Below are 23,659 nucleotides of genomic sequence, written 5' to 3' on the forward strand. Positions count from 1 at the left end.
TTTTCTTCCACGTGCATGAGTATACACATACACTAACACCACACACATCTAAACCAATGAACTGTACATATTTTGATGATCACAACACTAGTAAATTTAGTGGAACTTACTACCTCTCATAATTTTGGAGGTTAACGAGGGGCGAGACCTACGCAACTCTAGTGATCTAACCTATACTAGTTAGGCATGTTCTTCTTACTCTATGGTCTAAGGGTTTATTTAGCTTGTCTCCTCTAGCTCACCACTATGTAGTTGTGGCACCCCAAAACCACAACACATGGTTTGTTCGCCAAGTGCTGCAAATGGTATTGTAAACTAAAGAGAAAAGTTTGAATGGCCAAACTTGTAGCAGACTATGGAAGCAAACACAAATAGAGGCTCTATTGCGAACTTTTTTGTAGATTGGGAAGCAATCCAAACACACTCTATGGTTAGGCTCAATGACACACTCTAAGATGGGAGTTCTAGGCTCCACATCTATATTTAATATCAAACAAGCATGAAAAGTGGTTCGGGCTTGTCCAACACACCAAGCTTTTGTACTGTCCTATTAGTCTCCACGTTGTCGTTGAGCATCCATGTCACCAAGGATGATGGTCTTGCTGTTAGAATGACTCACAGGAAGCAAAATAGGTCTCACTTACATAAGTGGAAGCAACACCTGGACTCATGTTGTGGAGAAGGTTGCGAGAGCGTAGGAAAGAGAAGTTGCAAAGCCCATAGAAAATGCATGCATAGTAGAGCCCCAAAAAAGTAGCTTACATTTGGGTGCATTATAATACTATTGGCCTCAACTCGTCATCTATATGGACTACGACTTTTGGTTTGAGCTAACAAAACTACTTGCTTTGCTAGCTTGTGCCCTTAGAACGATATTCAAGGCATTGTTTGGCATACGGAGGTGCTCATAGGGGATAGGATATGGGTATGTACGTGTGTGCTTGTATATATAAGCATATGCGTTTGTACTGGATCTCGAAAAAATAAGACCTTGTGATAGACTCTACCCATTAAGGAGAGAGGAATTAGAGGGATGCAAATCAAAAGTTGCCGAATAACAACATTAGTGTGCATACGTTATGGGTGTGTGCTTCTTTCTAGTTTATGTTGAGAATGGTCTAAAAGCAACTCTAAAAGCCTATTTATATCATTCCGTATTAAGGAAAATATATTTTCATGAAGAAGAAAAAAAATCTCTATAAGATCTCTAAATATTTCCATCTCTACAATAAAGCGGAGCTGGCTCTTAAGATTCTTATAATAACAAAATAGGAAGAAATTGTATAGGTAGCAGTTTATGAGAAGAAGTTTGGAGATATTATTGTAACCACCAACGCGCAATCTGAGCCGTCGATCTCCACGACCCCTCTGTTCACACGACCACGGTCTCCACCGGGAAAGGAATTGGGGGCGATTCGAGCCCAAAGATCGCATCGGCATGGCATCCAAATCCAAAGGCCCAAAGCGCAAAAAGGCGATGAGGCGACGAGAGAGACGCGAGCGAGTCGGAGCGGTCGGTCCTCTCGTCTCTCCCGTTGGGTTCCATGGACAACGGACGGGAGGTGGCGTGGTGGACACAGCTCGCCGGGCGGTGCCAACAGCGTGACGCCCGCTGCCGCGATTGGAATTGGAAACTAGAAACTGCCCCCCCCCTCACCTCCTCACGAGGCCCCTGCTCCCAGCCTTCGTCTTCTCCCTCCTCCCTCCCCCTCCCCCTCCCCCTCCCCCTCCCCGCGTTTTTCATTCATCATCAATCATCAGGATAAAAAAGGCCCAGATTCATGGATGCTTCCTCCCCTCGCCCTCGCCTCCGCGTTTGAGCCACAGACCCGAGCGATCGTGCCCCGATCCCGATTACCCACCAATCTTTTTCCTCCGCCATGGCGATCCGCCCGGACTAATGCCTGATTCTCCGTCCGACGATCCTCGGTAAGCCCTCGCCCGCCCCCCACTGGTTTGGTCCTGCGTGGTTCACATGGCTCGTCAGGTTCTTGCGGGTTCCTTTCCGGTGTGTGTGTGTGTGTGTTTTTTTTTCTTGTTGCGGATTCGTCTTGCGTGTGGGTGTTCCGCGGACTCCCTTGTTGCCCTGCTCGAGTATCATTCGCTACGATTTTCTTGTTTTCTTTAGTCATTCGTAGGAATCCTCCTGTTCTACAGGGTTCTGTTACGAATCCGTGGGGTTTTCTGTTGCAGAATTGAGCTTTTTCCTGCGGAGGCTTGGACCATTCTCGTGCGCTCCTTTGATTCTCTTCGTCCCCTGCGAATTTCGTTGCTGAACGTCATCTGTCCGCTCGCAGGTTCTTCTTCTGGAGGAAGATTGGGGCGGAATTCTGGTGGGGTTCGTGTGGGCGCGTAGGGCCCCCTGACGGCCTGGCCTGACGCATCAGCGGCGAGCCATGGCTCCCGCTCCCGTTCCAGCTCTACCTCCAGCCATGGATAATAAGGATGAGGGCGACGGTGGCGCCAAGAACCAGAACGGCATGGTGGTGGACGAGGGCGACAGTGGCGCCAAGAACCAGAACAGCATGGTGGTGGTGAAATCCGAGGCTGTCTGCACGGATGATGGCCCTCTGGTGGTCGCTACTGAGCTTGTGAAATACGAGGGAGGCGATACCACTGAATGCTCGAGCTCGTTTGGGGACACCTGCTCTGGATTTGAAGGCGAGGCAGACAATGGTGAACCAGAAGTGAATTCTGGCATGTCCGCTCATGACAATGGTGTTGGGCCCTCAAAGCCCCCTAGGTGAGTCCTCCATACTTCCTCGTTTGCCCTGAATGCTACTGATCTCATTATTGTGCATTCCTGGTTCATGGAAGAATGAACAGGTGTAAGATTATGCTAGGTTGTTATGTGCTTTTGTGTTTCAGTGTTTGCCTGTTTGGTTTTCCCTCTCTCCCGCGCTCCTGGTGATAAAACAGAAGGTTGTAGTAGGGTTTCGACTTATACTATGTTGTAATTATTGCACCTTCCTGATTGCGGAAGCGACAAGAAACGTAGGATCATCATTGTACCTAAAACAGAAAGATATGATTCAGTAACGTAATGCGGTGTCTTGTATGCTTATTGATTAGTACCTTCCCATCGGAATTTTCCTTTTCTGGGCCACATTTCGTTCATCATTTATATGAAATGTTAAAAACTTAGAAGGTGATAATAACACTTAGATTAGGACAGGTATAATTTCTGCGCAATTCTTATATGCCAAATAGAAGCAGGTAGCAACAGCCTGAAAAAAAAATGTGTTCTGTCCTATGAAGTGCCGTGCCACTTATGTGAAGTGTGCCAATCACAATCAGAAGAGGCAAATTACCAGATAACCCTATGATCTTATGTTTTTCAGGTAGCTATTTAGAAACACAATTAAGCAAATGGTAGCTTATTCAAAAGCATTGTGAATTTACCGTTTTGGTTGTTCAACCAGGACTTCGTTTCAGCAACCAGGTAGATTAATTCGATTATAATCGGCATGGATTTATGGGTGACCATATGTCTGTCAATCCAGTAGTAGGCCAAAACACAAAATATTGACACAAAGAGCACAAATATCCTTCTGGTTAGAGAGTCCTTGTGTCAGTGTTACCTTTTTCTTCTTTAGCTTTTTGGAAAAGTTCACCTAGGTGTTTTACTAAATGGTATATGTTAAACATGATAGTCTGAATTTGCAAAAGAAGTTTCCAGCTTGGGATTCAAAACCATGCCAACATTGATGATTTTTTTTATTGCTGTAGACCTATATAGATTCCTTTTGTGCCTTTCAGGAGACATTGTTATTTTTATGCTTATTGCCTTTCTTTAAAAGTATGGTTCTGATTTGTGCCTGCTTATTTCTGATATTCATGCTTTAATAAAAAAACTATAATGTGTAGTCATGAACAAAGAAATCGATATTGAGCTACTCTTATGAATGCTTCAAAGTGTAAGCTTACCTGTCATTTTATGGGTATGGCTAGAATATAGAACAAGCAACTACAGTACTTGCTATATTTCTTATCTTGTTGTAATGTTTTATTTTGACATGCTTCATTTTTATACAAATTTTTTGTGATTAATCTTCAGAAGGAAAAAAGTGATGGCTGAGTGGAGCAATTCTGTTCGTCCAATTGAGTGGAGATGCCACTGGTTAGAGTTGCGAATGAGGGAACTGTCATCTCAAGTATCAAAGTATGACAGGGAGCTTGCTCTAATAAAGAAACAAAAGGAATCAAAACAAGCAGTAAGCAAAGCAAATGGTACTATGTCAGAATCGATGCAGATTCACAAAGGCCATGGAAAGAGTATCATGAAGAGGAGAAAGAGGAAGAGGCATGAAGAAAATGTTGATGCGTCCTCGTACATCAGCAAGCACCGGATATTGTCATACTACCATGGTCTGGCATCCAATTATGTCGTCTTCTTTGTAGGGATAGGACATCAATTTATCTGTGTTTGTGTTAATTTTGCACCAGGTTTCGTTCTTAATGACAATAATTCTTTCAATATTTTGCAGATAAACAAAATAAGGGAGCTGAAACTGATGGTGTCTTGGTTGATGACGATTGTGTCACAGGTATGAATATATCTATTCAGTATCTTGTCAAACTTTTCAGTGAAGTTAAAATGGAAAACATAGTATCTAGCAAAGGTACACCATTAGACAGAATTAGCTCTTGACTCAGTTGTGAGAAAAAAGTTGCTTTTGTTACACCATATGCAGTATGCACGCTATCAAAGGAAACCAAGATATCTAATATAACCTTGGTGCCCCAGTTTTTTTCTTTAACACAAAGGAGACCTGCGCATCTTTGTATTAAGAATAAAAAGGGGCAAGAACCCTTACAATGCACACCGACACACCCTTTGATTTTAAGAAAAATAAGCGCCCTTTTTGTACAACAAACATGATCTTGACCAAAACTAGAAACTAGACACCATCCCATTTTTGCCTTTTCATTTTAGACTATACCTTCGATTTTACTTTATTAGAATATATATGTCAATAAAAGTATAAAACCTACAATTGTTTGAAAGCACATTACATGGCAATTTTTTAATGTCATTTATGTGACAAATCTTAATGCTTACATGTACTTTTGTGGTCTTGGTTTTTAAAGTTGGAAAGTATCCAAGCAAATATTCTCTCTATCCAAGTATGTAGGGTGTATTTTATTTTGGCAGTGTTCAAAACTAGACCTTTTTTTAACCGGGATTGAAAACTAGACTTTGATCATTTTTTTCTCGCAATACTGTTTACACATTACAGCTATAACACGAATTCAGTGTGAAAGCACTTTGAAATATTTATGCAGCTGTATTGTTTATACACAAGTAATACATAATTTGACTAAGCTTAAATCAGATATATGGTCTTTGAATTTCCAGAAACATGCATACCTTACATAATTTGAAAGAGTTAGTTTATATAGCCATATGATAAAATCATAAAACATGCCAACATCTTCCTGACCCTCTATGGTTTTATTTGATATTATGGTAGCTTTCCCATTTTTGGATAGATCAATGAAGGACATACATAACCACTCGAGGTTTAGTTAAATTGGCCATGCAGAAACTGTGATTCATCTTTATTCTCTGCCTAAGTAATTGTCATGCAAGTGCTAACTGTGTATTTGGTTCATTCTGATTGCAGTTGATGGTAGTAGCAGAGGTGGACTTGACACTGCTACATTGCTTGATTCCGAGGATTATGATATGATTTGCGAGCAACGTACTTTACAGGATATTCTCCTGGAAATTGATGGGGTTCAGTCTCGAGTTCAATTGCTGAAAGATCGTCTCAACAAGGCTCATTCTGAAGGAGAAAATTTGGCATTTTCTGGGGGCGATACTCATGTCCGGGTGTCTCGGAAGAGACAGCATACTCAAAAGCACTCATTCTCTTATACAAAGTCTCGACACACTAAACCACAGAAAAAGAAGAATCTAAACATTTTGCTGAAGGATGATGATGGACAAGCTCTTGCAGGAGGATCTGCTTTGCTTCACAGAGAAACTGGTGCTCATATAATAGGTACAAGTAGGAGTACTGAAGAAAGAAGTGGAGAGTGCAATCACTTGAGGGACAAAGCCATCACTTTGGACCTACTGTTGGGTACTGGCAATTCCATAACAAATAGTGATATTGGGGATTTATACAAAGAAGTAAGTCTTTGGCCCTTTGCTTATTCTTATTCCTAATTTAATAATTCATTGCTTGTTTGGAGTTGGGTTGATACTCTGGAATTGCTGCTTACAGATTAGAATTTGGATCATCTTATATGCAAATTAAGCTTGGGATGTATAAATTCGCCCATTTACTATTTCTAGAGAAAATATTGAGAAAATTACACTGCATTTCTAAAAATATTGCAGGGATGTCCGCTTTACTTGATTACATTTAAATAAAAAAAGCATGATACCCATGTAAACATCTACTGTTTCTCTGTAGGAACCTGGATCTGTAGTTATGTCTTGGATATGAGGTAGGGGCTTAAAAATTATTAGGATGTTTGTAAATTAGATCCATACAGAATTCTATATCTGCTTTGTTAGTCATAGATATAAGATATCTCTAGTGAAATTTGCATGTTATAAGATTGAAGCCATCAGGGGAGCAATGTGATGAAGCTAGTTATTTTTAAATTTGTTTTTGCAAACACACAAATACTAGTAATATAGTATGTTATGTTTCCATGACTACATTTTGAAAGCTTAATGATAGTTGTGCATCTAAAACTATTTCACTGATGTTGAACCACTAACGTTTTAGCTGATTGGGCGATATATTTGCACTAGCAGTAGCATTTAGTTGATACTACTGTTTCTTTTCTTTTTCTGTAGAACACTGATGATATCCTCATAGACAATCAAGGAGCCAATGAAGCTTGTGAGCAGTTTTATAAGGCAAAGCAGCCTTCTGGAAGTTCTTCCAAAGACCAGAACATTTCTGCTGCAGCAGAAATGAAGAATAATTCTCCACCAGTGGAACTGAAGAACACTAGTGCTGCAGTTAAAGTTGAGAGCATTTATGCTCCAGTTGAAGTAGATAGCACTTCTGCACCAGCATTGGAGCAAGAGTCATTCCTTGAAAAGTCACCCTCGAGGAAGCCTGTCTCCCCTGGGAACAAGCAGGAGCTGGAACCTAAGACAAGGCAGAAGAAGAAAGTCTCTTTCTTTACCAAGAAGCAGAGGAAAGAGGCCTCCAGAACTCCTGATGCAAAGGAAAAAACTGAGGGCATGTCCTCAGCTGCAAAGAACCAAAGGAGCACGGCCTCTGATGTAGCAAAGGAGAAAACTGAAAGCACACCCTCTGCTGCAACAGGTCCAGGTGGAAAGAAGCGTAAATCTGGAATTGAACCTGCAAATGCAGAGAAGCCATCCTCAGCAGTGAAGAAGCAGAAAACTGGGAAGCCATCCTCAGCAGCTACAAGGGCGCCAAAGGCTAAAAATGCAGGCCCAGCAACAAAGAAGCAGGAGACTGAAAGCTCATCCTCCACAGAGAAGACCGCGAGTGCCCCCCTGAAGTTGCAGGTTGAGAAGGCTGTACTGGTTGTAAATAGCAGGAGGAGCCAAAGGGTCCGTAAGCCCAAAGTTTTTGCTGAATGAAGAAGCAGATAGAATCGTCTTAGGCTCTCTGGTGTGTATGTATCTTGTAGCCTCGCCACCAAAATCGGTGGCCATATCAACATAGGAAGTGCTGGATCGCCGCACAAGTTAGACTTTAGTGTACATATATCAGCTCTGCCTAGGTGGAAGAAAGTCTCACCCAAATTGTAGATTTGTTGGTTGGTTGTTTTTAACCCTTCTCTTCTGGGGTACCAGATTAACAATGTCATGCTGTGTTACCGTTATATCGAAAAGAAAAAAAAAGGAGAAAAATATGCCATGCAACTGCAACTTGACTTGTCGCATCTTCGTGCCTTTAACTTACGGAGTTTTGGTAACATGTAGCATTTTTGTTTTATTTGATAATTAATGTTTAATTATAGACTAATTAAGTTTAAAAGATTCGTCTTGCAAATTATTTTTTAGCTATGTTTTTAGTTTCGTAACTAGTTTATATTTAGTATTTCATGCATATATTTAAACATTTAATGTGACATGAGTTAAAGTTTACCGTGACGAACCAAACGGGACTAAACCGCCTGTGCAGTTTCAATCTTGAAAGCGAGATTGGCAGCAGTGGTGTCGAGGAGGAAGATCGAAGCAGTGGTAGGTCGTGACTGGATAACTGGTACTCCATTAACGAACACAAGGACTCTGATGCACCTAACCATGTCCTTGGACCTTGGCCATGTGAACTCTGAGCCCACACCTTTTCTCCTGATCAGACATTGGCCATCTCTTGTGATGCTGCAATTGCAGTTTGCAGGATACCATGAATCGATCCAGCTACTTCACCACTGTTGTGCTAGCCAGGCTGCTACCACAGGCGAGAAAGGATGGAGGACCCTCAAGGCCTTGTTTAAGGGAAAAATTTCGTTACACTGTAGTACTTTCGTTTGTTTGTGGTAATTATTATCTAACTATAGACTAACTAGGCTCAAAAGATTCGTGTCGTAAATTCCAACCAAACTGTACAATTAGTTTTTATTTTTGTCTATATTTAATATTCCATGCATACGTCTATATATTTAATGTGACGGAGAATCTTAATAAATTTTGGGTTTTAGGGTGGAAGTAAACAAAGCCTGCCTGTGCCAGCTGTGCTGATGGATGAAGCTGTAATCTTGCAGTTACATACTCCTATATGGGAATGTGCATGGGCCAAAGTAAAGATGCGATTGCCAATTGATTGGCCATGTTTGGAAACCCAACTGTTCTCTTTATCACACTTACTATATCTGTACTATAAGCAATTGAATTTTCTCGATTCAGACAACCGATGCGATCTGAACTCGCCAGGGATGGAGTTCGTAGCTGTTGGAGGATGGCCACTGGCCAATGGACGACGTCGATCTGAAATTCACTGCCTTGAAGCCGAGTTATTTGATCAACCTCAATCCACATGTGTTAGAGTGAATTAGGATGAAATTTAGTTAAATTTCACTTCAATTCATCCCAACACATTTGTACCGCTGTAAATCTGATTACAGGCTGAACTGCATAGCGACCGAAAAGTATCAATCCTTTTGTTTACAACACTTAGGCCATCGGATGAAAGTTTGAAAAATAGGACACCGAGTCTCCACCTATAGATCCTGCATACCTGACGGATGGCATTTCTCCGTGTGGTTGATGCATGAGGAAAAAAGGCTTGGGCCTAGTTTTCATCCAAAAATTTTCATCCATTCCATCGAATCTTTGGACATATGTATAGAACATTAAATGTATATAAAAAAATAAACTAATTACATAGTTTGGTTGAAAATTGTGAGACGAATATTTTAAGTCTAGTTAGTCCATGATTAGCCTTAAGTGCTAATGATCGATTAATTATACTTAATAGATTTGTCTTGAAGTTTCTAGACAAGCTATGTAATTTATTTTTTTATTAGTTTCTAAAAACCTCTTCTAATATCTTTCCAACACATCTGATGTGACACTCAAAATTTTTTCAATCTTGGCCTCGGTTGATGCGTGACGAAGTGGATAGCGACCGAAAAATATCGTGAATACGGAGAGAAACTGCTAGTAATTGCAGCACTGAAGCTTCAATGTGATTGCCAGGGCCGGGCAGGTAGACGAAGGCCTTGTTTAGTTGCCAAAATTTTTTGAATTTTGTTATTGTAGTACTTTCATTTTTATTTGACAAATATTGTCCAATCATAAAGTAACTAGACTTAAAAGATTCGTCTCGCAATTTACAGACAAATTGTATAATTATTTTTTATATTTAATGCTCGATGCATATACCGTAAGATTTAATATGACGAAAAATCTTGAAAAGTTTTTGGTTTTTTGTGCGAACTAAGGCCCTGTTTAGTTTCCCACCTAAAAAATTTTTATCCATCCCATCGAATCTTTAGACATATGCATGGAACATTAAATGTAGATAAAAAAATAAATTAATTACACAGTTTGATTGAAAATCGCGAGATGAATCTTTTAAGCCTAGTTAGTCTATGATTAGCCTTAAGTGCTACAGTAACCCGCATGTGCTAATGATAGATTAATTATACTTAATAGATTTGTCTTGGAGTTTCCAGACGAGCTATGTAATTTGTTTTTTTATTAGTTTCTAAAAATATCTTCCGACATCCTTCCGATATATCGATGTGACACCTAGAAATTTTTCATCCCCGGTCTGGCCTAAACAAGGCCGAAGCTGGAGCTCACCTGCTCGCGTACCTGCATGCCTGCCTGCTCTGAGCATGTTCAACAGCCTTCACGTCGCACTGCATACCTGGCTGGAATCATCATGATGCATCAAGGAAAAAAAAACAGCTGAAACCAAAAGAATGGAACGGCTCTGTTTACTCCTTCAGTCTAAAAAAAAATTACAACTCTTTTTTTCTGTGAAATCAAATAATTTCGAATTTAACTACATTTATATAAGAAAATAGTAATAATAGTTACAATGTCAAGTAAGTATCATTAGATTAATTATATAATATATTTTATTAATAAACTTGTTCAAAAATATAAATATTTATATTATTTTTTATAAATTCGATCAAATCTAAGAAAGTTTAAGGGCTTTTTCCGAGCCTGCCATGCCCATGGATCCATCTTCAGCGTCATCGCATCTATTGGTTTCCAGAACTCTCTCGTCATCTAATGTGTTGTTCGTTTAACTTTTTAATACTTGTTCATTTAATCTTATCTGTCAAATCTGTCAACTATTTAATAGTGTTTTTCTCTTATAACAAATTAGAACCATGATTTTTCTGTCAAATGCTCTTGCCTCTTAGGCTGCCTTGCATCCATGGAGGGAGGAGCAACTCATCCAGGCCGTGCACTATGAGCCTGATGCAAACGAGCATATTCTGTAAAATTCTTGTGAACTTTAGGGGCCTACTTGTCCGTTGGGTCTGACAAGATATGTCTATTCGCTTAAACTTATTTGTCTAATCCATCATTTATTCAACAATATTTTTTTTCAAAATAAATCAGCGAACAATACTTTCAGCTAATATGAGAACACCATTGGCTCCTTCGTCATAGTTCCTTTCTTTGGCATGGCTCTCTCTAGCTCGGGCTCCATGCTAATGTGCTGGAGGAGTCAGAGCCGAAGAACTTAGAAAACACGGCTTCCTCGTACTCCTAGTTCATTTTACGAGAAGAGAGAAAAAGTAATTTCTTGCTACAGCAGTTGGTTTAGTAGGAGCTGGAGCCAGACGTGTTTGGCTTAGGGGATTAAAGTTTAAGAGATGTCACATGTGATGTCACATCAGGTGTTCGGCACAAAATAATTACAGAACTTGTAACTAATTCATGATTTTAATCTATTAAACTTAATTAATATATCATTAGAGCAACTCCAGCAATAACCTCAAAAACAGGGTCCTACTTTTTATTTGAGTGCTCCTCTACTTTTAGGTACTCAAAATTTTGCTTTTACTTCAACAACACCACCCAAATGAAGGCTCCCAAATCCAAAATAAGCAGACAATGACATGTGGGATCCACTTGTCATTATATTAAATCTTTCTTCCTCACATCCTCCATACAGAGGTCAAAACGCAAAGAAGATGAGAGCTCTCGGCGCATCGGGGGCAACGCCCGCGTGGTGGGGAAGGGGGCACGTCGGAGTTGCGCATCGGCGGACCCACCCAGTGGTGGAGGTCGGGAGTGGAGGGAGGGAGCGCAGTAGTGAAGATCCACGCTAGAGGGAGGTGGGCGAGGCTGCGTCTGTATGGTGTGGGGAGGTAATGACCACACCACGCAGAATGAGGGCTGGGTTGTTGAGCCAACAGGAATAGGATCTAGAGGGGAGATTTGGGTGCCCACCCCAAATTGGGGGCTCTAGTAGGGGTCTTGCTGGAGTGTTGTTTTTAGCCTGAGTACCTATATTTAGCTATGTGGACTCAAGTAAGGGTCTGCTGGAGTTGCTCTTAGCATATGTTTATGTAGCATCACATTATCAAATCATTGGCTAATTAGGTTTAATAGATTTATCTCATAAATTAATTTCAATCTATACAATTAGTTTCATAATTAGTTTATATTTAATATTCCAAATAATTGTCCAAATATTTGATGTAATAGTAAGCTTTAGAGATAATCAAACACTCCAGCCAAACATGCTAGGTAGTTTCGTTGAGGCGCAAGTGTGAAGCCGTGCGTGAAGCGCTTCTACCAAACAGCGCTGGTCCACTTTCAGGTTCTTGTATGTATTGAAGTCGGACGGAAACCAACAGGAAACGGATCTGAGAAATGAATGCAGAATTATTTCCTGTATGAATTCCGTTGCCCATCTCTATCATGGGCCGTACTTCCTGCTTCTAGGCCCGGCCCCCGGGTGGTTGGGAGAAACAAAAGCCTAACGCTGACGGACAGGCATTGAATGAAAGCCCATTTGCTACCTGTACTTTGTCAGGCTTTGCTTAGCTCGTTAGATTTTTGAAAAATCTACATCACCCCTAAACTATGAACTATGGATGTGTCTACTTTACCTCCCAGTATAATTTATCTTTTGAATTATCCAAAACTGTTCAAATCACCTTCATTGGTTTTTTATGGCGGTTTTGCTACATTAACCATGATTTTACTAGAGTAACTGCGATTTTGACTTTTTCCTATTTGTTTTTATATAATCTTTGAAAAATCATAGTAAATCACAAAAAAATCATAAAATAGAAAACCTAATTTTGTTAGACTCCGCATGAGTAGATCTACGCAATGAATATATAATATGGTATACTTTAGTACAATTTTTTTTGTACCTTTAAATTAGTTAGAAAAATCAAAATTTTATCTGTAATTAATTAGAATAATTCATAGCTTTTGTGGTCCAATTATGGTGAAATTTTTGTGGTGGACTAATTATTCTATGCTTGAACTATAATATAACTATTTTTTTATGGTGGACTAATTTTTCATACTCATCGGATCTTGTATAACTTAGTTATAAATTTATTTATATTTAACAAGCATAAACCTGAATAAACCCAAATAAACTTAATTACAGATAAAATCTGATTTTTCTAACTAATTTAAAGCTATAGAAAAAATTTGTATTAAAGTATACCGTATTATATATTCATTGCGTAGATCTACTCATGCAGAGTCCAACAAAATTAGATTTTCTATTTTATGATTTTTCTGTGATTTACTATGATTTTTCAAAGATTATATAAAAACAAATAGGAAAAAAGTCAAAACCACAGTTAATGTAGCAAAACCATGGTTATTGTAGCAAAACCGCCATAAAAACCACCCAGGGGGTGATTTGAACGGCTTTGGATAGTTTAGGGGTAAATTAGACTGTTTCATAGTTCGGGATAAAGTAGAGACCACACCATAGTTCGGGGAGTGATGTAGACTTTTTTCTTAATTTTTTTGGTTTTGCCTACTATAGCAATTTTGTTTGTATATAATAATTATTGTCTAGTTACAGAATAATTAGTTTCGAAAAATTTGTCTCACAAATACAGGTAAACTGTGAAGTTAGTTTTTATTTATATTTAATGCTCCATGCATATGTCCAAAGATTTGATATAATGAGAAATTTTGAAAAAAAAAATGGAAATTAAACCATATTGTACGAAAATACATACTAGTAGTTACTACCCGTGTAGCAATATTAGAATAGAATAATAAAAAAAAGGTCATCAGGAGTAGGATCTTGCTCATTCATTTATCTTCCATCGTATTATAAATTTCTACAAAATAGACACCATGTCAAAAGAATTTAAATATCAATTTATCCTTGTGAGTTGAAGATGCATGTAGTTTCAATAAAACTTTTAGTCAAAATTTATATAACTTGACTTTTCTTTTTCTAAAATAACACTATGTGACCATTTTTGTTTATTGGCAATTTCGACCACCATTTCCATTTCGCAAGTTCAATCTGTAGTACTAGCTTGGGGCTAACAAAAAATAAATAACAGTGTGCCAGCCCAATAAATCCTCACCGTCGTAGTGTTCGCTAGGTCTGGACGTTCGGTATGACCGAAGCGAACCGATCGGTTCCTCGGTTATTTTGAAAGTTCGGTCATCACAAAATAAGGACCGGTCGGTTAGTTGAAAAAATAAAGACCGAGCAATTTCGGTCTCGGTTAGTTCGGTTCGGTCTCGGTCACGACCGAACTAACCGGACTAGCACATTTGTATCAAATTTCAGCAGCATGTTTGCACAAAATAATACAAATATTTTGGTTCTCCTTATTCAAATACTAACTATAGTAGCATCTCACAACTCACAAGTCACAAACTCACAATGACACAACAAAAACAACACACAATCAAGTCTTTTAAAAGATAAAAAAATAGTTTAGGATTCCCAACAGAGAATTTCGGTTAGTTCGGTTAACCGACATTTATACCCGAACTAACCGTATAAAGTTCGGTTAGTTAGAAGCAAGGACCGAATTTATGACCGAAAAGTTCGGTCTCGGTCTCGGTTAGTTCGATTCGGGGTTAATTACGCCCCGAGTGACTGTTCGCTGCCACCCGTGCCAGGTGAGAGGAAGAGAAAAGGTGGGAAAAAAACACACGGATACCCAACACGATATACATGGGCGCAGTACCTGCCCACACTGTGCCCACAAACAAGGACGAATGGATCTATCACGCTGCTGTTTCACTTCGCAAGCACTGGAGCAGCGCAGCACAAGAATTTGTAATTCCTACCCTGCCCTACAAAATACAGAATATCAAGTACCTTGAAATAATAAAATATAAAATGCAAAATTTTTCATTGGTATGTTTACTTTTATCCAATATACCAAAATTTTTAGGGTCCAAAATACATGGAGCTGTTTTTATGGGGGTTTTTTCTGAGCTCTTAAGACCAAAATTCAAAGTACAAAATACTAGCAACCAATTTGCCAAAACAATTTAAATGATATTAGTTCCATTATGATGCTCAAAATCTAAAAAAAAAATACCCATATGGAAAACTAAATAGGCCCATAGATATGTGTGGACACGGCAATTTCTTTTTTTTTTTAAAAAAAAAGATTCGCGGATAAGTCTGAGTACCTTTTAAATATAAATAAACAATAATACACATTGAATTTTCAATACATAACAGCATACGGTAGCGCATATATATTACAGTAATACACCAAATTCACAAATAACAAATCCATACTCTATCTAGAGTTCACAGTTCACAAAGTATAAAAATCGGATACTCCGGCGATACATATCGGGGCGTATCGTTCGTTGGGATACGACCCTGACCTCAAGTATTCGTGCTGCGTAGGAGGATAGTCCAATAAAAGTGGCGCCGGCGCCTGCCCTCCCCCTTCACCGGTCCATTGTTTCCATCCCGCACCAGAGGCAGGCAGGCGGTCCGATACCGACCAACGCCTCCTCTCTCTCTCTCTCTCCGGCGGGCTCTCCTCTTTCTCTCTCTCTCTCTCTCTCTCTCTCTACCTACTAGTATAGGAGTGTATCCATCTTCATCCAGCAGCTGAGCAGCAACCACCAGCAAAGATGGTGCACCCGATTGCGGAGGCCGACGAGCGGAGCCCCTTCGGGCGCCTGACGCCGGACGAGTTCTACGCGCGGCACGGCGTGACCCACTCCACCTCCTCCTTCGTCAACCCTCGGGGCCTGCGCATCTTCACCCAGCGCTGGGTGCCCCGCGGGGACGGCGCCCGCGTCCTGGGCGCCGTCGCCGTCGTGCACGGCTTCACGGGCGAGTCCAGCTGGATGGTCCAGCTCACGGCCGTCCACCTCGCCGCCGCGGGCTTCGCCGTCGCCGCGCTCGACCACCAGGGCCACGGCTTCTCCGAGGGCCTCCAGTGCCACGTCCCCGACATCGAGCCGGTCCTCGACGACTGCGACGCCGCCTTCGCGCCGTTCCGCGCCGACTACCCTCCCCCGCTCCCCTGCTTCCTGTACGGGGAGTCGCTCGGCGGCGCCATCGCGCTGCTGCTCCACCTCCGGAACAGGGACCTGTGGCGGGACGGCGCCGTCCTCAACGGCGCCATGTGCGGGATCAGCGCCAGGTTCAGGCCGCCGTGGCCGCTCGAGCACCTGCTCGCCGCGGCGGCCAAGGTCGTCCCCACCTGGCGCGTCGCCTTCACCAGGGGGAACATCCCCGAGCGGTCCTTCAAGGTGGACTGGAAGCGCAAGCTCGCGCTCGCGTCGCCGCGCCGCACCACGGCGCCGCCCAGGGCCGCCACGGCGCTCGAGCTCCTCCGCGTCTGCCGCGACCTGCAGCAGCGGTTCGAGGAGGTCAAGCTGCCGCTCCTCGTCGTGCACGGCGCCGAGGACACCGTCTGCGACCCGGCCTGCGTCCAGGAGCTCTACACGCGCGCCGGGAGCAGCGACAAGACGCTGCGCGTCTACCCCGAGATGTGGCACCAGATCATCGGCGAGCCCGAGGAGAACGTCGAGAAGGTGTTCGACGAAATCATCGACTGGCTCAAGGCACGCGCCGCCACCGCTACAGCCGCGGGCGCGCACCACGGTGAGCAGTAGGTTGGGCACGCCTCCCGCGTGCGTGCGTGCGTGCGTGCCCATGGCCTTGAACCGCGCCTGGTCCATGACGGATTCTATGGAGTATCGAGGACGGGTCCAGCAATAAACTTGTTATGATGCATCTCTTTCTCTTGTGAAAACCCCGGTCTAGCATCTGCAACCGCTTCAGATGCCGCCATGCCTACATGAATCTTGCAGCTTTGATTCTTATCCCCACATATGTTCGCTTCTTGACTTCTTGTTCTTGTCCCCACCGACCCGGTCTAGTATTGCAGAAGTAGTTGGCAGTTGGGAGTTGGGCGTGTAAAATTAAATGTAATAAATTAAAATGCATTGCAGAAGTAGTTTGGATGGAAAACCAGATTCCGATTGACACTACTCGATCCGAGCAGATGTTGACTCGGATACCGTCCTGCCGTGTTCTTGTGTTATTTAAAGCAGCCCGCCCTCCTGATCCATGGAGCGAACAGAGAACCACGAGTATCCGACGTTTCTGCTGCATCGACCAACAGACAGATACAAGTCGATCGATACGGAGATGGAGGGAGAACTGGAGATGAGCCACGTGCAGGCGCTGCCCGAGGACATGCTCGCGGGCGTGCTCCGCTGCCTGTCCCCGCGCAGCCTGGCCGTGTGCCGCTGCGTCTGCAAGGCCTGGCACGGCGTCATCGACGGGCACAGGCTGCTGCGCGCCGATCTCCTCCCGCTCTAGCTCCATGGGCGGCATATTCATCAACTTCTGCATGCTGGGGCTGCTCGAGTTCTTCTCCTGCCGCGACGCCGCCGACGGCGGTCTCCAAAGACATATTCGTCGGCCACTGCAACGGCCTCCTCCTAGGCTACAGAAGCGTGGTTAACCCTGCGACGCGACAGTGGGCACCCTTGCCTCGGCTCCCACCTCCATGCCCAGAGAAACTGCCCTACTTTTGGCACCTGGCATTTGACCCGGCCGTCTCGCCGCACGACGAGGTGTTCTTGATGCCATTCGTTCATAGCAGCTGGTTTTTGCCTAGAGTCGACCCAGTGATGGCGAAATCAGAATGGCCGCCGTCGACATGCGAGACGCTGGTGTTCTCGTCCAGGACAGGGCGCTGGGAGGAGAGGTCATTTGTCCGGCAAGGGGGACCTGCGGGAACCATGGTCGACATGGCGCGGGCTAACTCACTTGATCGCAAGCGTTACAGTGTCTATTGGCATGGAGCACTCTACGTGCACTCCAACAACTTCTTCTGCAGAATATCGCTGGCTACCAATGAGTATCGGGTCATTAAACCGCCGGTGAAAATTGGGACATACAGTGAATGCTGCTACCTGGGAAAATCGGAGAAAGGGGTGTACTGTGCGATACTTAATCACAAGTTCCAGTTTCGGGTATGGATTCTCCATGAATCGTCTTCTGGTCGTCAGATGAAATGGGAGCTAAAGCATCGAAACAACAACCTTAAGACGGCAATGGCGAGTCTGGACTACTCTTATCAGCCAGAGGATGGTGGAGCCTGGTCCTTCGAGGATATTAACTATTATCATATGTTCCCGGATGAAAAAGATGGTGTTAACCACAATGAAGATGGTAGCGGCGACGACTGCAAAGAACCACCGGTGAAGCCTAAGATCACAGACAACTTTTACATTACCATACTTGGGTTTCATCCGTTTAAAGAGATTGTGTACCTGAGCAACTTCTACAGCATGGGACTGGCCTATCACCTTGACAGTTCCAAGGTCCAGTACTTGGGTAACATGTGCCCAAAGCTCTATGGTGTCCTCGCTGGGCAGCACGCAGATATTGAAACATCTTTCCCGTACACGCCTTGCTGGATGGAGAATTCATATATTACAGGCTCCACTTGAATGCATTTTATTTAGTGGAACCCAGCCTCTGCTTGTGGTGGAACCAGCTAGTTTTTTTAATGCCCTGTTTAGTTTCCCACCTAAAAAAATTTCATCCATCCCATCGAATCTTTAGACACATGCATGAAACATTAAATGTAGATAAAAAAATAAACTAATTACACAGTTTGGTTGAAAATCGCGAGACGAATCTTTTAAGCCTAGTTAGTCCATGATTAGCCTTAAGTGCTACAGTAACCCACATGTGCTAATAACAAATTAATTATGCTTAATAGATTTGTCTTGCACTTTCCTGACGAGCTATGTAATTTGTTTTTTTATTAGGCCTTGTTTAGTTCCAAAATTTTTGGCAAAATGAGCACTGTAGCAATTTCGTTTGTATTTGACAAATATTGTTCAATCATGGACTAACTAGGCTCAAAAGATTCGTCTCGTCAATTCCGACTAAACTGTGCAATTAGTTTTTATTTTTATCTATATTTAATACTCCATGCATACGTCTAAAGATTCGATGTGACGGGGAATCTGAAAAATTTTGCAAAATTTTTGGGGAACTAAACAAGGCCTTAGTTTCTAAAAACCCCCTCCGACATATCCGATGTGACACCCAAAAATTTTTCATCTTCAATCTAAACAGGCCCAACTCAGCACTGAGTTGTGTGCGACATCGGTGCACTTGTGGCTGCCAAGCCAAATGAGCAAGTACATGAGACAAGTTGTACATGATTCAATGAGTATACATTTTTTACTACTGTTTAAGCATATACTATAATTAGATCATCATAAAAAATTCATCACAATTGGACCAGAGGCGTCCCGGCCAAATATGAGGCCCAGTTCAAAACATTAAATGGAGGCCTAGCATCTATTGTCAAAATCTAAAAAAGATAATATCAAATATCACTATATTACAAAGGCAATGTATAAAGGATTAACTAAATAAAAATATGGATTATGTATGGAATTTATATCAGGCAATGATCTCCGTCTGGCGTCCTAATCTGAGTTCGGCCGTCTAGGATTGCTACTAGGTCTCGACTCTTGAGCGACGAACAACTCCAAGGGCAAAGAAGAAGTCCAAGGGACTAGAAGAATTACCGACTATAGACTTTTCTAACTCACGATTACGAAGCCATAAACTTATGAAGGGTTACAAACTTATGTGAAGAAAAATTACCGGCTATAGACTTTTCTAACTCACGATTTTGGACTCAATGTGCTTTCTCTCAAGGAAATAACAGGCCACGTTTATTGAGTCTCTGTGACTAATTTACTAATTAAAACAAACTTAAAATTATTATATATACTTAGAATATTTAATAAATTTTGAGGCCCATAAATTTTAGGGGCCCAGTTCGATCGCACAGTCCGCACGGGCTTCGGGACGCCCCTGATTGGACTATAGAAACTGTAACTATAAATTATTTCATTTAATTAAAAAAAGCATATATATATCTAAAGTCATAGTAAAAACTTTGTATCGAAGCATACTATATTATATGTTGAATGTATAGATTTACTCACGTGGAGTCTAATAAAATTAGATTTTTTATTTATTTATGAATTTTCTGTAATTTACTATGATTTTTTAAAATTCCCAAAACAAATAAAAAGAAAAAAGGATAAAACCGTCTTCAAAATCGTTTCTAACAGGAGGTAAAATGAACCGTTTTAAAAATTAATAGAAATATTTTATCGGGTTTTAGAGTTTGAGTACAAACGGACTTTGGCGAAAGTGTTTTTACTATTGCAAAGGCGTTGGGGCGTGCCACCAGCACTTCTTCATCGGCCAGCGTCGCGGGTCCTGGGAGCCATGTTCCCGGAACATAGGCTACGTGGTACGGGAACGTGGTACGCGGTACGACATTTTCATAAACTATGGAACGTAGGGGGTATATAGCTTCGTCTCGTTCCTTTAAGTTGTGGAACACGTTCCACTTTCTAAAGGAACGTGTTTGGGACGTAGTGGTTGGCTCAGATAGTGGTTGACTCCTGGCGCTGCTCCCTCTCAGGATTGTCGGTCCAAAGTTCAAAAGAAAAAGAAAAAGGATTGTCGGTCCTAAAGCTGGGAGGAGTGGGCTTAGTGCCTTGTTTAGATACACCCAAAAACCTAAAACTTTACAAGATTCTCCATCACATCAAATCTTGCAGCACATACATGGAACATTAAATATAGATAAAAAAGATAACTAATTGTACAGTTTATATGTAAATTACGAGACGAATCTTTTAAGCCTAGTTGCTCTATGATTGAATAATGTTTGTCAAATAAAAACGAAAGTGCTACAGTGTCAAAATCCAAAAAAAATTTTAGATCTAAACAAGGCCTTACTCTTATCCGGCCCAACATTCCTTTTCTTCGCTACGTGACCGCCTGACCGGCCTTCCTAAAATGCAGGGCCGTCTCTATAATTTTAAGGGCCCTTGTGCAAGCAAAAGGGTAAGGGCCCATCAAATATTTTTTTGATATGTCAAATATATAAAAAAAATTAATTTACACCATATGTTTTAGTTTATAAAAGGTAATTATAGTACAACAAATAAATAAGTAGAATAGAATTAGAAATTTAGAACCCTATCACTGAATACTAATAACAAAATTGGTGAAGTCTCGATCAGCTATGCTCTTGCTCTTCCTGCTCTAGTGTCTAGTAGTGACATCGTGTTCAGACGTGTGGTGTTAGCGTGTCATGGAGCCACATCGTTCCATTGGACGATTGGGCAATAGGACGAGAAGATGATAAAGAGGAACATTGATCTGCTAAACTAATCGATCAAGCGAGAATATGAAGCAACACCAACAATATGTGGATGTGGATGACGTGTTGATTAATGAATTTAATTTTTAGATTAATTGATGGATTTCTATAGTGTCTGTATAAGCCTCCAAAAAAATTAGACAAATCTATATACTAAGTATTATATATTATACATATAGACTCCTTAACTCCGTGGGCCCCCGACCGTCGCACCGACTGCCCACCCTCGGCCCTGCTAAAAAATGGTCCATGACCAGAGCCATTTTCTTTTCTCCGAGCTCGTTGTAGGCAGTTGCAGGCTTTGCAGCACGCCAGCACAGTCTTCTAACCGCTCACCGCCATGTTTTAATCATCTCTCAAAAAAAACGCCATGTTTTAATCCAAAATATACAAGCGGGAGCTCATCATTCAATAGTCATGGGAATTATGTTTCGCTGGCTTTCCTTTTCCTATATAAATCTAAAAACGTTATCCACTTATTAAAAAACAAAATCCACAATGACTGATTAACAACCTAACCTCACTGAGCTGCTGTGAACTTTCCTCAAGAAACATTGATTTATTCCTTTAAAAGACAATGAAAGGAAAAGCTGGTTTGAACTCTAACCAGAATACGTCCTGGCTAGTTGTCTAAGGGTGTGTTTGGTTTCTTGAAAAATTTCTAGCTTGGCTAGAATTTTGGCCTAGACAGTTTTAGATTGCTCCCAGCGAGCCAATTCCTGATCATTTGATTTGATTGTTTATACTGCCTAAGTCTGGTTAGCCTTAGGTGTATTTGTTTGTCTGGTTTAGATGCAGTCGCCTCTTCTTTGGTCCTGTTTGGTTACCTCTACTAAATTTTAGTTAGCTAAATTGTAGTCACTTTAGTAGCTAAAGTTTCAAACACATTGACTAAAAGAAGCTAAAATAGTTTAGCCAAAAATAACAGGAACCAAACGGGGGCCTTTGAATCGGATGCATTTTGTTGAACAAGCGGAAGGCATCGACCGCGAGAGTACATGGCGGCAGCAGCAGCAGCAGCAGCACGAGCAGGGCGAGCAAGGCAAGCAGCAGGGCTAGCACGACGAGAATGGACGAAGCGCACGCACGCACAAGCATTGCAAGGCTAGCTCGTCTTCCATCCCGCGCACGCACGCACGCCGCCCAGGACAAAGCGCTCATGGTCATGGAGGTCGCCCCGCTGCAGCGGCACGTCGCCGTCTGTCCGCTCGCTTCCTCAGGCTCCCATACGCGACCGCGCTCCGTCGAGTGAGCTCGTCGACGCACGACGTACGGCTTTGGCTCCCCGCATGCCTCACCCAGTCGCAGGCCGTCCTCGGCCACGGCCACGTTGCGGGCGTCGACGAACCGCAGTGCTCAGGAGCCGGTCGATCACGCCGCATGACACCTCCGCCGCCGCACGAGACCTCCGACCGGGAGGTGAGGAGAACGAACACGTGGTTGGTTCAGTCCAGGTTTTAGAAAAACGATCGATTTTGACATTCAATGAATTAATCTCCTCGGAAGCATAGGACACGGATGACCAGCTCCTTTATACGGATGACCAGCTCTTGTCAAGTTGTAACTTATTTTCAAACAATCGATCAAACAAATCAAAACTGGCTTCAGGGTGCTAGGTTAGGGATTGACCACCTGACCAGACACACCCTAATTGCCTGAGTATGCATCTAACGATTCGATGCAGACTATAAGTCTACAATTTAATATATATGTAGACGCCAAAAAAAACATATACTCATTCTTTGGGAATGCACACACACACGCAAACTTTACCTTTGTAAATACCTTAAAAAACTAAGGCGGTAGATCTCAAAATTTTGCCTCATTGTCAATGGGCACACATGTCTATCATTGGAAGAATAACCGATAAATCTTGAAATTGCATCTTGTCATCGATGGATACGTCGCTTGCCATTGCAAAAATGATGTGTGAGGGTTAGCAGTGGGGGTAAGAGGATTGGAGGAGTGAAGAAGAAGAAGAAGGGTCGGAGGAGGAAGAGAAATAGTAGATAGTAAGATGAGTTCTTAAATTCTAATATGATTTCTGATATTACAAAATGTGTCTCCTCTTCCTTCTCGACTAAGCCTTATACTCGTTACAGAGGCACTGCCCCTTTTTACATATGCAAGCGGTAGCTTTAGGCCCACTGCTCTCCAAAGATCTTTGGGTTCGGCTTCTTGGCCCTCTGTTCCCTAGGCTGGGCCTTGGGTGTGTCTTCTTCATCCTAGGCTTGGTCACGACTGTGGCTGGCATAACGCCATTAAATCATATAACTATTTTAAAATGTGAGCACCTTATATCAAATTGAGAATTTAAATCTAGATGAATAGGTTACGCCACAATAAGGTACACTTAATCACAAGTATATGGTTCCTACATTATATACCAGAAAAAGTGAACAGGACGAGTTCAAGTGGGCATGACCTCATTTTACAAAAGAAAGAAAGAAAAGCATTGAGAATGTGATTTAGGGGTGTTTAGTTCCTCTTCTATTCTAAAATATTTTGGGTTTTGATTCATCATTTTGTA

General features: G+C 42.0%; 2 protein-coding genes across 2 annotated transcripts; both read left to right on the forward strand.

Moving 5' to 3' along the window:
• On the forward strand, positions 1,494–7,878 carry LOC8060362. The gene is made up of 6 exons (XM_002455508.2): positions 1,494–1,929; positions 2,298–2,743; positions 4,058–4,368; positions 4,488–4,547; positions 5,628–6,139; positions 6,818–7,878. Exons 2-6 carry the CDS (start codon positions 2,397–2,399, stop codon positions 7,580–7,582), a joined length of 1,995 nt encoding a protein of 664 aa, XP_002455553.2. The 5' UTR covers positions 1,494–1,929; positions 2,298–2,396; the 3' UTR covers positions 7,583–7,878.
• LOC8060363 (caffeoylshikimate esterase) lies at positions 15,101–16,737 on the forward strand. The gene has a single exon (XM_002455509.2). The coding sequence runs from the start codon at positions 15,527–15,529 to the stop codon at positions 16,517–16,519; it is 993 nt and encodes a 330-aa protein (XP_002455554.1). The 5' UTR covers positions 15,101–15,526; the 3' UTR covers positions 16,520–16,737.

This window comes from Sorghum bicolor, chromosome 3 (genome assembly GCF_000003195.3).
Source record: "Sorghum bicolor cultivar BTx623 chromosome 3, Sorghum_bicolor_NCBIv3, whole genome shotgun sequence".
Lineage (NCBI taxonomy): Eukaryota > Viridiplantae > Streptophyta > Magnoliopsida > Poales > Poaceae > Sorghum > Sorghum bicolor.